The following is a 16070-nucleotide window of genomic DNA, read 5'->3' as shown; positions in this document are numbered from 1 at the left end:
AGGTACCTGCTTTTCTTAGCAAGGAAACCCTTTCGTTTGCCCTGTTCTAATTTAGCTTCACTTTGCTGTTTGGGAGCACTGCTATTCATCTGTCCATTGATCGCACCTAATGGCTCGTAAGTAATTCTTATTGGATAGAAGGTTGGCAGACCTGTAAATTAAACTTCCAGTGAATCTGCTACTGCTCTGTTTTACATTCAGCCTGTCCATGATTGTTTTGCAACAGCAGGCCAAGACTGACAGGAAGAGAGGTGCATTGACTGGGGCTAATAGCAGGCATCTTATGACTGTTTAAAACGGTGCCCAGTAATGGTAAGAACGATGGCTATTGTAGCAGATCAGTGAATTTATTACTTTTTGCTTGGACTTGCTGATTAATTTTTTTCTTCTAATATATTTCCCATACCCTCTTTAGATTCGAAATTCCCTTTCCCTTTGGTTCCTGTATTGTTTTCTGTATTCTCCATGCAGGTCGTCTGGCGTTACTTGCTCAACGTGTACCCAGATGGGCTAACTGGACAGGAACGCATGGATTACATGAAGAGTAAAACTCGGGAGTATTATCAGCTGAAGAGTGAGTGGAGAGAGAGGTGCAGCCAGGAGGACCTGGAGTTCATTCAGGGTAACGTAATGAAGGATGTTCTCCGAACAGACCGCACTCACCCATATTACTCTGGTTCAGAGGATAATCCTCATCTACAGGCCCTGCACGACCTGCTTACCACCTATGCCGTTACCCACCCACAGGTGTCTTACTGCCAAGGTATGAGTGATATTGCATCGCCTATCTTAGCAGTCATGGACAACGAGGCTCATGCCTTCATCTGCTTCTGTGGCATTATGAAGAGGCTTGAGGGCAATTTCCGCATGGATGGTGAGTGCATGTCTGTGAAGTTCTCCCATCTCAAACTTCTATTGCGTTACTCTGACCCAGAATTCAACACCTACCTAATGTCGCGTGGTGCTGATGACCTCTTCTTCTGTTATCGTTGGCTGCTGCTAGAACTTAAAAGGGAGTTTGCCTTTGAGGATGCCTTGAGAATGCTAGAGGTCATGTGGAGCTCTTTACCTCCAGATCCTCCAGAGAAAGAGGTGGAACTGGTGGGGCCCCCCTGCGCACCAGGGGAGTGTCGGAAAAACACGCGGAAAAGGCACATGATGAGGCCGGACCGTGGCCTGAGCCCAGATGAAGAGGCGAATGAAGTGGTAGAGAAAGAAGTGGAGGAGATTGTGGAAAGCAAAGAACCTGTTGCACTGGAGGGATCTCCAGCATTGATATGTCCTTTTTTGAAACAGGCTAGCTTCGGGGAATTCAAATGTTATGAGGAGAATGAAACACGGTCAAGTTTTGAGACTGATGATCTAGCAAGTCCTACCTTGCAGGTCAGACAATCCATAGAGGAGGAGGAGGATGAGGAACGGTTATGGGAACAGGAACCCCTTATAGGACCATCTGATTCCCTTAGTGTCACCAAATCCATATCTGCTCTTTCTTTGACCTCTTGCTCCCCCACATCACAGAGCTCAACATCTCTTGAAAATGCGGACCAAGCTGGTGAAACCTCTGCTGCTAAGCCTGAAGATGAGGTTGTGCCAGAAGCTGAACAGACTGTGGCCACTTCCCCGGCCCCTATCAGCCTTCCCCCGCCCCAGGAGTTTGGGCGCGGAAATCCTTTCATGCTGTTTTTATGCCTTTCCATCTTGCTGGAACACCGCGAGCAGATCATGAAACAAAACATGGGTTATGACGAGCTGGCGATGCACTTTAATCGCTTAGTCAGGAGGCACAACCTGAACCGTGTGCTGCACCGCGCCAAAGCTCTCTTTGCGGACTACCTACAGTCCAAGGTATGGGATTCCGAGGAGGGAGATGAGGCCGCAGCAGAATCACCTGTCATTTCCTGACCTTTCCTCCATCATTTCCCAGCTGGATGGGTACCAATTTCCAAGCAGGGAACAATACGGTAAAAGGGATAGAACAAAGACTAGCATCTACTCTGCAGACCAATATTTGCAAATAAGTCCCTGGCGTGGTTGTTTCACCATATTCTGAACAATGACATTTAGGAATGCAAAAATGTTTTCGCTGGCTTGAATGGGATGAGCTGGTTTGATTTGTCAGACTTGGCTCAGACAAAAAAGGAGCCAGTTAAACACTAATTTAACTTTTAGGCATTCTGCAACTTTATTTGGCCATGAATACAGCTGAACATGTTGCACAACAAATATGGAACTGCTACTTCTCTTCATGTTGATCAATGTCACATTTCGGTGCCTCTACACACCAAAGAGTGACATATACCTACATGTTAATCATATAAGCATCAGTTTCATATTTGGCATGCAATGTGTTTTTATTTGGGGATTTGTCAAAGAACCGCTAATGTTTACCTATATTGTGTGCAACCGCTGATGTGTGCAGCGTGCTTTAGATTCATCTTGTGCATAGGAAATTTTGAGTTTACACAAGGGATCTAGGACAAAAAAGCTAATTCAATATGGCAGAAAGTAATATACAAAGATCCGTAATCCCCATCAGAGTTCACTTGGTTTTGAGTTGCACAAACTGAAATGTTTGGCTGCTGTGGATTACTGAACTTGGCCCATTATCTAGATTTATCAGTTGAGGGCCTAGAAGGATGTTTTTTGAAACTAAGAGCCTTGTATGAAAGAATTTGTGTATCTCTGATCATTGTATTACAAATGTCATTGACTGTGCTGATTTACGTGGGAATTCTATATTTTGGAGGACGAAGAGCAAAGACAACTTGACAATTTAAGGACCAGAGTTACGTAGACTGAATACTATTCAGGAACACGCAGTGAAGTTTGGTGCAAACGTGTGAAACACTTTAGCAGCTGTTTAAGAGATGGACACTAGAGGGAGCTAATGAATAAGCTTTGTGTTTTAGGTTGCAAGGCTTTCCTTTTCTTAAAATGAACCTGTGATTCGCCCATGCAAGGCAAAGCACCAGTTCACTTGAAAGCCGTCACATCACGTTATGTTTATTTTCCATTTGTTCCTCTGCCCCTCCATTCACCACTGAGAGTTAAGAGAAATAGCAAGTACTTCTGAGTATGGGGATTATATGACTCCCTTTACTTTCTTTCATATGACATTGCTGGTTCTGGGTGATTGGCCCAATGCTGTCACATGAGTGCAGGGATAGACTGCTCATCCTTGTTTAAGCTCTGGCTCTGAGCTTGTACATCTCTTCTTTTTTTTTCGCTCCATGCAGTGGAGGGAGCAATGGTTAAAGTATAATCAAAAGTTAACTTGAATAGAGTGGTCAGGGGTTAGAACAATGGTCAGGTTTTTTTGCTGTCTGTGTCCTCCCTAGGGAGATTTACTTTCTGTAATGGTGCTGATCACCATTGTCACTGAGAATGAAATTCGGAATAAATACAAAATTTTAAGTTGCCACCAGATCAGGAATAGAGGAGAAATCTTATAATGGGGACAACTGTTTCTGAAACGGCTGTCTAAGAGGGGGCATCCTTCACAATGGAAATCTATCCTCTCCTGAGTCTACAGGACAGGAAGTGTATTGAAGTCTACCTAATGGTTCAAAGATGGCAGAAAAAAGCTGACTGCAATTTTAACCCTTCCTGACTGTATCCAAATTGGGGGGGAAAAATTACCTCTGAAGTATCTTTAATTACTATATGCTGCATAAGATGGGTTTAAAGTAAATCTGTTTGCATGTCCTGCAGGGGAAAGGCACAGGTTCATTTTAGGGACTGTATGGATGGAAGTCACTGAAAGAAGAACTGCCTGCGTTGCCTGTAGCAATTAAAGCAGGGATGCAAAATCCACACACTTCCCATGCCTCTTTCTGTCAGCTGGAATTTTTTTTCTCCAATGTGTGGTCGCCTCTCCTTACATGTCATAGCTGAAAAAGGTCCAAATCAGGCATTGAAGTCATTCTTGCTTCCCTGTTCAGTTCCTGCACAAGTAGTGCTGCCAGGCTTTATGAAGGTGCTGGTTACTGGGCCTAGCTGCTCTAAAGTGTTATTTGGTTGTTGGAGACTTCCTCACCACCTTGTATATCCTGATTTTTTTTTTTTATTTGAACACTGATGATTGATATCTCATTTATGTCTAATTGAGGCATCATTGACTTGGGGGGGGGGGGGGGGTCGATAGAAGATGGATTTATTACCATATGATAGAATGTATTGGGGGGTGATGTGTATATACAAGGTGCCTGATTGGCCTGACAATGTCATATTTCTAGCATAGATGGGACAGTGGGAAATAAATTGGTAGCTAGTGATAACCAACCATGGTTAAGTATTGTATAGCCTTTATAATAATATAGTACAACCTATACGTGATTTATACTATGCGTGACAGTGTATCAGACCCAAGTATAATAAGCACATAGAACAAATCGCGACGGAGATATGAGTGAGATGCCACAATGTTGTGGCCTTTTTCCTTTTTTTTAAGAAGAACAAATATTTGTTTTTATCTTCCTCATAGGTTGAGATATCATTTTTGGTTTTATGTCCCTTGAAGAGCACCTGTCTTCTGTGCATGAACCGGTCTTTGGCTCAGGGCTGAACATGAGCCTAAGTAGCCTGTTTGCCTACAGCTGATTGTACAGTCTTTAGATTTAGAATAAGTAATAGGAGGGCTGCGTAGAATCCAGTTATACTATAGCTATATTTTTAGTTTTGAGAGGAAGCTAAAGAACCAGGAAAGAACGCAGGGGTCTTGAAAATTGTGTGCTGGTACTGAACCCAAAATCCCAGTTTTTGAGAACAAGAGTGACAGTGATTGTGCTGTCATTTGGTAACATCTGGTTACTTGTAACATCATGGAGGAATGTGATGGACTCTGCGAATGTGACAGGTGCACTTGAACCAGAATAACTACCTGAAAACTCCAATGATTAAACTGAAAACTCCAATGATTAAACAAAGGCAGAAAACTTTAGGGGCGATTTACAAAAACAGGGTCAGTTGGGTACCTTTGCAGTGTGAATACCCTATTTGCATTGATGATACATTTGCACATTGGTGGTATTTATGGGCACCACCAGCTAATGTGAAACAAGGTTTTGCATTGCAGTTGAATTGAGTGCCATTAGTCAGCAACAAGCTATTAGAGCAAAAGTGGTGGATGTCAAACTGAACAGGAACCTGCCACCATTCACAGGAGTTGTCCAGTAAATTAATCCTGTAACTAAAAAATAATGTCCATGTTGACTTGATCCAAACAATGGTTGTTACTACTAGAGCAGAAATTTCCAACTACGATTGTTGACGTTATATTGGTCTTGCCTAATTGCACACTGCTCCTTGCTTTGCAAATCTCCCCTGTTCTATGTACACACCGTACATTACATGTCTTATGGTTGGAAGGAGCCAGTATTTTCCAAAAACTGTAGAGTAGGTTGGAGTGTCAGCTGCCAGGTCCTCGTTCATTTCATTCCAGCCTCTCATTTTGCACATGGGCACAGCGCCTCTTATTTATTTATTGTGTTTAAGTTCTGATTTGTTTTATACTGTGTTTTGTTGTACTGTTCTTTTTTTATGATGTTTTATTTGTTTTTGCCAAAGAAAGGTACGACAAGGATAGGGAAAAGCACCTGATGGCCGTACAACACTATTCCTTGAACTGCAGCAGTGCATAGCTTTATTTAAATTCAGATTGTTATGCTGTAAATGGGGTCTTCTTATAGTGTAAGTCCAATCAAAACCTTTTCTTTATTTTTTTTTACTTTCAGATAGAGAGGGGAAGGATTAGAATGTTGGTCAGGTTTTCAGTGCTATCTGGGGCACTGTTGGAGAAATGTTTCCTTATTTGTTGTCCTGCTGAAAACCTACAGAAGGGACATAGAATAAAAGAATAAAAATATATGTATGGCTGAAGTCACTGCAGCCCTAGGATGTGGATTGTATCTCTTCAACAGGTGGAGCAGACCCCACAGGTCAGGGCTGTTTCCTTCATAAATGCATCCCTACAGCCCATTGTTATTCATACTGTTTGTTGTTATGCTAGCGGTTACTCTTCTGTTTTGATTAGCTCTTGTGGCTTATGGCCTTTTTATATGCTTTCTATTACTCTCTATACTGGAAATTTTTGCATTTTTATTCTGTGCTGTTAAACCTATTGAAAACTCTAATAAACATTTTTGTAAAAGAAAAAAAATATGTATGTGTAGCTGTTGGAGATTTTCCCTCAATTCCTCTCTGATGAAGCTGCAGTCACTAGAATAGGAAGCGAGGGAAAATCTCTAATATGGAGCACCTGATAAAGTATAAGGGGTTCTAATGTTTCCCAACTCTATCCAAAGCCAAAATTAACTTTGGTTGCACTTAAAGTGTTACTAAACCTAGGACCTTGTATTCACTATATCTGATCTCCCACAGTACACAGAACATGGAAATGTAAATATAAACTGCTAAATACCTTTTCTCATCAGCAATTAGAGCAGTCTTGTGACTTCTATCACTGTCCAGCAGAGCACTGGTTAAAGCTTGTAAGAGGAGTGTTCTTTCTGCTCTAGAAGGATGCAGAACCCCTGACCTCTGTCTGGACAGTGCTGATTGGCCCTGTGCTGGTCACATTCACTCTCCCAGGAAGGAAGAAAAAAAACCTCTAGCAATACACACCAAACTGAGCATGTGCACAGTGACTCCACTCTTATCAGGAGGTAAGTGGGGGACACTGGAGAAGGGGAGGATCAGAGAACTGAGGATCAAACAGCTTTTTTTACTCAATGCAGAGGATTAACCCCTTAGGTTCCACATTGAGTATAACAAGCATGCATTACTGCATATACAGACTGATTTTACAGTTGTGGGTTTAGTAACACTTTTTAAAGTTCATCTCCACGGTTGATACATTTTTTGTACGTTTTACATTGGGCCAGCTTGGCCCAATGTAATTATGCATATGTGAAACCCATTTGACTGCCATGGAGGCTGTAGTAGCCCAAGCTACTACAGTGATGGCCAGAATCTTCCTGGTGCCATTCTGAAGAGCTGCCCTTCTGCATAGTTATGACTGACTGTAGTTACTAAGCAGAAGGACAGCTGCTCATAGCTCAGCATAACATCTGGAAGATCGCAGTCATCGCTGTATTAGCCTAATACAGTGGTTTACACAAAGCCAATCAGGTATTACATATGCATACCCATGGTAAGTATGCAAAATATATCATCCCTGGAGTTCAGCTTTAAAGGTGTGCTGTCAAAAGGAATTAAAGGTCTGGCTTAATTGCAATGCTGTTGGAAATGCTAGTCGCTTGCCTGTCTTCAGTCCTTTGAGTTGCAGATCTGGAACAGCATACAGTGAATCTAATCAGCACTTCAAAACTGTATACTCCATGTCCGTGCTAAAATTGAAACCAGTGGATGGGCACCACAGCCAAGTGGGCTTGCATTTTAGAAGCCCAGTGGTCTTTTACAGCCCATATCCTGTGAAGATTTTTCTACTATTAGGGCCAGTTCACACCACATGCAGTCCAGTGCATTCTTCTTTTCTGCATCAAAAACACATTGAGAGTAGGTTACATAGTTTCCAATGGCATAGTTCACACCAGTGCGGTCAGTTCCAGTGCGTTCCAGTTGCAGCAAAGAAAGTAGAACATGCTGCATTTTATTTGTTTTTTTTTGCACTGAACTGTACTGGAACGCAGTAAAATGCACCAGAGCGCACATGTCCTTATTTAAGTTGAATAAAAAGAGGGGGAGAAATGAACTGGAACGCATCAAAAGCGCACTGGAATGCTTAAAAACGCGCATACAGAAACACATCTGGACTGCGTTTCTATAGTGTGAACCAGCCCTTAGGCAAAGTTATTCAAAGTTAGTTTAAATGAGCTCCTCTGTAACTTCCCTTCCATGCCTTGCTATATAGCTTCCTTTTGTTCAGCCATGTCGTTATTTCTACCATCAGGTAAGTTGTCCTGGGATGGCACATAACGTTACCTTCTGGATACAGTAGACTCTAATTCAATGAGCAAAACTAATAGTCTGAATTCCAGGACATAAGTAGTTCCTCTGCCTGAACACTTGCGGAAGTGCTTTTATAAATCAACAAGTTAAGTTGCCTGAAGTTAGAAAACCCCCTTTTAAAGCAACTGTACTTTACCTATGTAGTGCAAAGCAACAGGTTTATTATTATTATTATACAGTATTAGCGCCAAAACATTTGCTCAGCGCTGTACATTATAGTGGGGGACAGTACATGAGACAATACAGTAACAAAACAATACACAAGGGGTTCGAGGGCCCTGCTCTTTCGAGCTTACAATCTAGGAGACTTTATTTTAATGTCCCTTCCCCAGCAGCACATACTCATCTTTTCTTTGCTCCCTTTTTCTTTGTTCAGTCATGAGGAGCCAAGAAAGTACCCGATTCTTCTGGATATGGTGAAGCATGTGACTGCATAAGTCCCCATGCACACTGGATGTTTTTACAGTTGCTGTTTTTGGCTTTTGACTTTTTTTCTACAGCTACTAAACCCCCACATAGACTGTAATCAACATTTTTTGGCTGGAAAAAAAAACAGGACTAGTTGGTTTCTAGAGGAGTTTTGTAGCTGTAAAAACGCTTGAACGCTGAAAAACATGGTAAAACACCACAAACTGGCGTTTTTGGACTTTTTTTGACCAAAGAAAAACCTTTTTTATTGGTTAAAAAAACACTAAAAACCATAAACGTGGGAAACCGCCACTAAACGCTAATTAAAAAATGCTGAAAAACTCACGTTTTTAACGTGACTTTACACAGCTAACGTTCCCAGCATTATCAAAATGTCCCGTGTGCATGAGTGCATGATTGACCAGAGCTGTCACATGGAGGAGTCCTTATCCCTTTGTGTAAGATCCAACTAGTGTGACTTTTGGCTGAACAGAGCAGTAGGGAGTGATGGAAAGGCAAAGGGTAGCACAGTGGCCTAATGGTTAGCACTTCTGCCTTGCAGCACTGGGGTCCTTGATATGTTTCCCAGGTAGAAGTCTCCATGGAATGCTCATGTTCTCCCTGTGCTTGTGTGAACTTCTTAGTAGTCTGGCTTTCTTCCACACTTCATAGACATGCTGTTAGCTTAATAGGCCCTAGTTTTGTATGCTTGTGTGGGTATGTATGTATGTATGTATGAACTTGCATTGTAAGCTCCATGAGTGCAAGGGCTAATGTGAATGTTCAGTATGTAAAGCGCTGCATGAAATTGTCGGAACTATATAAATCCCTTAAACAGCTGGGGAAGGCACATTAATGTGAATCTACCACTCAGCACAAATTCTCTTTAAGAAACATAATGGTCTGCCAGATTTCACAGGTTTTTCATTTCTCCTTTTATTTTTCAATAAATGTGCCTAGCTGGTCCATTCCACTCGTTCTAATAACATGCACAAGTATAAATGTAAAGCGTTTCAGAGAAGTCATTTTAGTGAAAGATATACAGGGAATTGCCATCTGCCGATCCCCTGAAACTGCTAGTTCTTTGGCTGTCATGCTCATCTTCAGGCTTTAATGCTTTTCTGCACTGCTCACTCAGAACAAACATGCATATCAGGACTTTTTAATGTTTGCTGGTGGGTCAGTGACTAAGAAAGTATTGGAGCCAGGAAATGGGCATACCGGGACTTTTTAATGTTTTCTGGTGGGTCACTGACTAAGAAAGTATTGGAGACAGGAAATGGGCATTCCGGGACTTTTTAATGTTTGCTGGTGGGTCAGTGGCTAAGAAAGTATTGGAGCCAGGAAATGGGCATTCCGGGACTTTTTAATGTTTGCTGGTGGGTCAGTGGCTAAGAAAGTATTGGAGCCAGGAAATGGGCATACCGGGACTTTTTAATGTTTTCTGGTGGGTCACTGACTAAGAAAGTATTGGAGACAGGAAATGGGCATACTGGGACTTTTTAATGTTTGCTGGTGGGTCAGTGACTAAGAAAGTATTGGAGCCAGGAAATGGGCATACCGGGACTTTTTAATGTTTTCTGGTGGGTCACTGACTAAGAAAGTATTGGAGACAGGAAATGGGCATTCCGGGACTTTTTAATGTTTTCTGGTGGGTCAGTGACTAAGATAGTATTGGAGACAGGAAATGAGCTTACCAGCCAGGCAACTGGCATTATCAGGAGATTAGCCTTGAAATATATATCCATATTTTTCACATTTCACACTTTTACCAGACCTACGGGGGGCGATTTACTAAAACTGATGCACAAAGAATCTGGTGGAGCTGTGCACGGTAGCTAGTCTGCTTCTAACTTCATCTTGTTCAAATAAGCTTTGACAATAAAACCGGGGGGAGCTGATTGGTTATTCTGCAGAGCTGCACCAGATTTTACACCCTCCATTTTTAATAAATTTCCCCCTTTGAGTCATAATAACCTATGGGAGGCTTTTGGAGTGCATATATAAATTATGAACACAGGTTGGTGGCTCTAAAGTGAAGGACGTATTCAGAAATCAATGTAGAATCCACATCTCATACTTGATGCCTGTGTTTGTTACTTATTAAGGGATCTATGAGCAGATTCACATAGACGCATGTATACATATAGTGCCTATAAGAAGTATTCACCCCCTTGGAAGTTTTAATCTCCCACAGTGGCAAGGTAGGAGTCTAGATCTGAATCCAGTAGAGAGTTATGGCTGGACTTACCATAGTCTGTTCACTCACAATCCTCATGCAGTCAGACTGATCTGGAGCTGTCCTGTAGGGGAATGGGGGGGAGTTTCAGTGCCCAGTTATGCAAAGCTGATAAAGACCTATACACACACTGGAGGCTGTAATTGCTCCCAGAAGTGCACCTACTAAATACTAACTTTAAGGGCCCGTTAACATTGTGTTAGCACATGCTTGTTAGTGCATGTTGTGCTATTCATTAATGTGCATTGCATTAGGCCAGGCAACTCATTCAAATGGGCTGCCTAACATACCAAAAAGCACTGAAAAATGTGCATTTTCAGCAGCTCACGACACCATGTGTTAGTGTGTTTCCTTGTGCTGCAATGCAGGTGTGTTGAGAAGGCAGTGCAGTGCAAGTGCATTGATGTCAGAATGAATATTACTGCATTACACTAACACTTGTAACACATGCTACTATGCATTGCTGTAGTGCCATGGTGTGAAGGGACCCTCAGGGTCCCCATGGGCAGCTAGACAGTGGGTGGTCCTATAATTATTATTATTATACAGTATTTATAAAGCGCCAATAGTTCGCTCAGCGCTGTACATTACAAAGGGGGACAGAACATGTGACAGAACAATACCAATACAATGCAAAACATGAGGGGATCGAGGGCCCTGCTCTTTCAAGCTTACAATCTAGGAGGGAGGGGATGGTGGCACAGGAGGAGATAGCTGTGGGGGATGGAGTGGTAGGAAGAGTGGAGGAGGTCCGCAAGTTAGCAGGGGGCAGGGTAGGCTTCCCTGAAGAGATGGGTTTTCAGGGTGCGCCTAAAGGAGAGGAGAGTAGGTGATAATCTGATGGGTTGGGGCAGGGAGTTCCAGAGGATGGGTGACACCCTGGAGAAGTCCTGGAGGCGGGCATGGGAGGAGGAGACCAGGGAACTAGAGAGAAGGAGGTCTTGTGAGGAGCGGAGTGTGCGTGCTGGGCGGTACTTGGATATTAGGTCAGTGATGTAGTTCGGGGCAGTATGGTGGACAGCTTTGTACGTCAGCGTTAGGATTTTGAATTTGATCCGTTGCGCAATCGGAAGCTATAAGCACCACTTAGCTTGTAAAAGTCAATTTAAAAAGTGACTGAGCCAGGTGGAAATTTATCGGCCAAACAGTAACTGTGTCCTATCAGATGCAGTTACTGTTCAGGTACTCAGACACCCGTGGGTGTCACAATAGCCTGAATATAATATCTGATGCTGGAGAGTCCTCAATCCACATTGTTAGCGTTCCTAGGAGAAGCAATTGATTTCCTCTCTTTCAACCTGCAGGCTGCATGAGAGAATTGAGCTGTGTATGGCAGCCTTTATTGTTTGTATACCTATGCAATTGTTTTGTATTTTTTCTTTATGTAAATGTAATTCATTTTAAAATGTTTTTTTGCTGAAATCTGTTTTTACTTTGATATTATAGAGCATATTTCTGTTATCAGTATAAAAAACACAAAATTTACTCCAATGTGGTTCATGCTCTCTGATAATAAAACATATAAACATTTCCAAAGGGGCAAATACATTTTATAGGTTTTTATATATCTCAGTAGTAATACCACAGCTATCTTCGCCATAATATGCAATCAATTCTTTTTGGTTCAACACAAAATATATATATATATATATATATATATATATATATATATATAACATTTTTATTGACATTGATTAAACATTGATTTTAACTGCCAAGTTCCTGTATTTGTGTTCCTGTAGTCAATTTTAATCAGGATGTTTACACTGCTTCTCATACACACTTTATTTTAGTACCATGCCCCTCGCGTTAGCTTTCCAGATGCCGGGGTGTTGCTGATCCCTGCTCGTCCACCAATCCCATGACGCTGAAGCATTCTTGTGGATAGCCAAACCTACCTCTGTCACAAACCATTGTCAATGTATTCGTGTACTGGTCCTTCCTTTAAGGGTCTGTGCATTCTGAACTAGTTAATGTTTGGTGGTGCCATCAGGTTGAATGACGCTTTATTATCTTGAAGACTTGGACATTTTTTTTTGTACCTGAGATTCCAGCTCTGCTCACTTACTGCAGCCAATTTGAAAAGTTCACGCTCTCCCTTTTTTTTTTTTTTTTTTTTTTTTACACTACATGGATCACAGCAAAAGGACAGAGTCCAATGCATTAGGGGTGGAGCTGGGAGAATGGAGGGGTCATTGTAGTCCCTGGGAGATATTATAATCTGCTGTGTTATTTGGGCCCTCTGAACATCACAGCAAACCAGCTTTGGAATAGCCCTTTAATGCTGACAGCAACGGCGAGTATCTGTTACCAAAAAAAATGTGTCTTTTATGTATTGTTATATTTATTGTCTAAATTATAATGGCATTTCCTATGTAACTCAGACTTAGTGTCATTCCACTTTTTTGTTCATAAATCCAATATTGTAAGTTAGGGCCGTAAATTAATAAAGTGTGTAAATATTATTGAACTCCTTTTATTGTGTTTTGCTTTTTTAATTTAATTATTATGGTATGAAAGGGTTTTCTGCTTCCATCTTACCTGTCGATTTGACCCCTCCCCCAACCAAGCTCATTTCATTTTTTTATTATTTTTTTTTCAAGAATGTGAAATTAAAAAAAAAAAAAGAGGAAAGCAGTGTCAACCTAACTGCATTAGTCTTCATGCACACCGAGTTCTTCTAAACACTTTTCTCCTGGCAGAAAAGCAGCTATGAAAACACGTCTAAGCCATGAATGCACAGGTGATGGGTTTTTTTGGGGGGTTTTTTGCTGTAAACTCCTGTACCACCTATGTGTATATGGCCACATACAGTAGATTAACATGGAGGAGAGTTTAGAGGCAGATTTAAAAAAAAAAAAAAAAAGCTCAAGAACCTGTAAAAGCTGCATTTTTTTAGCTCATATGCGCATGAGGCCTTAGAATGTTGCCGGCATCATTGTCTGCTTACACTTGACAGTTCAGATTTCACTTACATTTTTGCTGGTTACTGTAGGAATTCCATCATCACCTCATTAAAGAATACGAAATTAATAAACACCATTTACTAAACTATCTCCTTTCCCTGCCTTATGATACCACATTTGTCAAGACTGAAGGGAATGCGGGAGTTGTACTTTAAGTCCAGGCAATGCTAATGAGCTTATTCCGGAAGGCAATTGAAGGAGCAGAGTGGTGTACAAAGTGCGCAACCTGTAACCACCAATCAGAAACCCTTTCCAGGTTTGATGGCAGTAAACTGGAATCTTGATGGCTGTTAGGGGTCACTGCCCTCTTCTTGGTTTGCTTTGTCCATATAGGTCTATCAGTGTTTACTACCTTGGTGCAAAAACCAAGGTGGAATCATGTGCTGACATCAGCACACAGTGGCTATTATGTAGTTGACAAGTTACATATTCCATTCTCCCATTGCAGCATGAGAGATCAAGGGGCAAGCTGATTGGTTTTTGTGGGTAAAGCAAACCGTCTGAGACTGTCATGCACCGCCTGTCGGAGTCTCTAGCAACCCACAGCACGGGATTCCTCAGGGCGCGGGGTCTAAGTCCCAATCTGCTTATTCACCAAGGCCCCTGATGGTGGGGATGGACTTGGAGCAGACCGAGACCAGGTCGCAACCCCTGAGTACAGCAGTGGTAGATCGCACCGTCAGAGGTGTGCGGAAATGGCGCCTGACGTGAAGAGGCTGGCAGGCCTGGTAACAGGGACAGATCCGTGCGGGATGGATGGATGGATCGTCAGGGTAACGTAAGGCGTAGTCAGGCAGGCCAGGTCAGCAATGTGTGGTCACATCATCAATAAATATAAGAGAACCAGTTCCATTGGCAGCCATACATGCCCACGCCATGACACTACCACCACCATGCTTCACTGATGAGGTGGTATGCTTAGGATCATGAGCAGTTCCTTTCCTTCTCCATACTCTTCTCTTCCCATCACTCTGGTACAAGTTGATCTTGGTCTCATCTGTCCATAGGATGTTGTTCCAGAACTGTGAAGGCTTTTTTGGCAAACTCTAATCTGGCCTTCCTGTTTTTGAGGCTCTCCAATGGTTTACATCTTGTGGTGAACCCTCTGTATTCACTCTGGTGAAGTCTTCAATTGATTGTTGACTTTGACACACATACACCTACCTCCTTGAGAGGGTTCTTGATCTGGCCAACTGTTTTGTGAAGGGTGTTTTCTTCACCAGGGAACGAATTCTTCGGTCATCCACCACAGTTGTTTTTCGTGGTCTTCCGGGTCTTTTGGTTATGCTGAGCCCACCGGTGCGGTCCTTCTTTTTAAGAATGTTCCAAACAGTTGTTTTGGCCACGCCTAATGTTTTTGCTATCTCTCTGATGGGTTTGTTTTGTTTTTTCAGCCTAATGATGGCTTGCTTCACTGATAGTGACAGCTCTTTGGATCTCATCTTGAGAGTTGACAGCAACCGATTCCAAATGCAAATAGCACTCTTGAAATTAACTCTGGACCTTTTTATCTGCTCATTGTAATTGGGATAATGAGGGAATAACACACACCTGGCTATGAAACAGCTGAGAGGCCAATTGTCCCTTTACTTTTGGTCCCTTAACAAGTGGGAGGCACATATGCAAACTGTTGTAATTCCTACACCGTTCACCTGATTTGGATGTAAATACCCTCAAACTAAAGCTGACAGTCTGCAGTTAAAGAACATCTTGTTCATTTCATTTCAAATCCATTGTGGTGGTGTATAGAGCCAAAAATGTTAGAATTGTGTCGATGTCCCAATATTTATGAACCTGACTGTATAGTGCAAAAAATAAAACACCCAGTGGCGATTAAATACCACCAAAAGAAACCTCTATGTGTGTAAAAAAAATTATAAACATTTCATATGGGTATAATGTTGCATGACAGCATTAAAAGCTGAAAATTGGCCTGGGCACGAAGGGGATAAAAGTGCCTGGTAGGCAAGTGGTTAATCTCCATTCACGTGTGCAGAATATTTGTCTGAAAGTTTGGACATCCAAGTTATAGGCTTACTAGATAACCTTTTTTGATGGACTCATCTGCTTTCTGGCTATCAGAAAATGTCCTCTTAACAATTAGTTACAAAGTTAGTCTGGCTGAAAAAAGACAAAAGTCCATCCAGTTCAACCATTAAAAAAAAAAAGTTATCTTATACCCACAGTTGATCCAGAGGAAGGCAAAAAAAAACAGCAAAGCATGATCCAATTTGCTCCTGCAGGGAAAAAAGTTCCTTCCTATTCCCCCGAGAGGCAATCGGATATTCCCTGGATCAACTTTACTTGTAAATGTTCGTATCCAGTTATATTCTGTGTATCTAAGAAACAATCCAGGCCTTTTTTTAAAGCAATCCACTGAGCTGAATCCAAAGAACAAAAGTTATACCGCTCAGGCAAACAATCCAGATCAATGCATGACAGGTGCAGGCTCTGGCTCGCCACCACACACGATGCAACAGGAAGAA

At 41.9% G+C, this 16070-nt stretch overlaps 1 protein-coding gene across 2 annotated transcripts in view; it reads left to right on the top strand.

Moving 5' to 3' along the window:
* Nucleotides 1-13088, top strand: part of TBC1D25 (TBC1 domain family member 25) — a 35810-nt gene extending 22722 nt beyond the window's left edge. For both annotated transcript variants that reach the window (XM_089675017.1, XM_089675016.1), the window contains exon 6: nt 472-13088. In XM_089675017.1, the coding sequence (XP_089531143.1) occupies nt 472-1905 (1434 nt within the window). In that variant the 3' untranslated portion in view covers nt 1906-13088. The remainder of the gene's footprint in view (nt 1-471) is intronic.
* Nucleotides 13089-16070: the final 2982 nt, after the last annotated feature.

Source organism: Staurois parvus, unplaced genomic scaffold (assembly GCF_062004578.1).
Source record: "Staurois parvus isolate SC_StPar_1 unplaced genomic scaffold, SC_StPar_1.0 ptg000154l, whole genome shotgun sequence".
Taxonomy (NCBI): Eukaryota; Metazoa; Chordata; class Amphibia; order Anura; family Ranidae; genus Staurois; species Staurois parvus.
The sequence above is the reverse complement of the archived record's forward strand: the minus strand, read 5'-3'. Positions and strand labels throughout refer to the sequence as shown.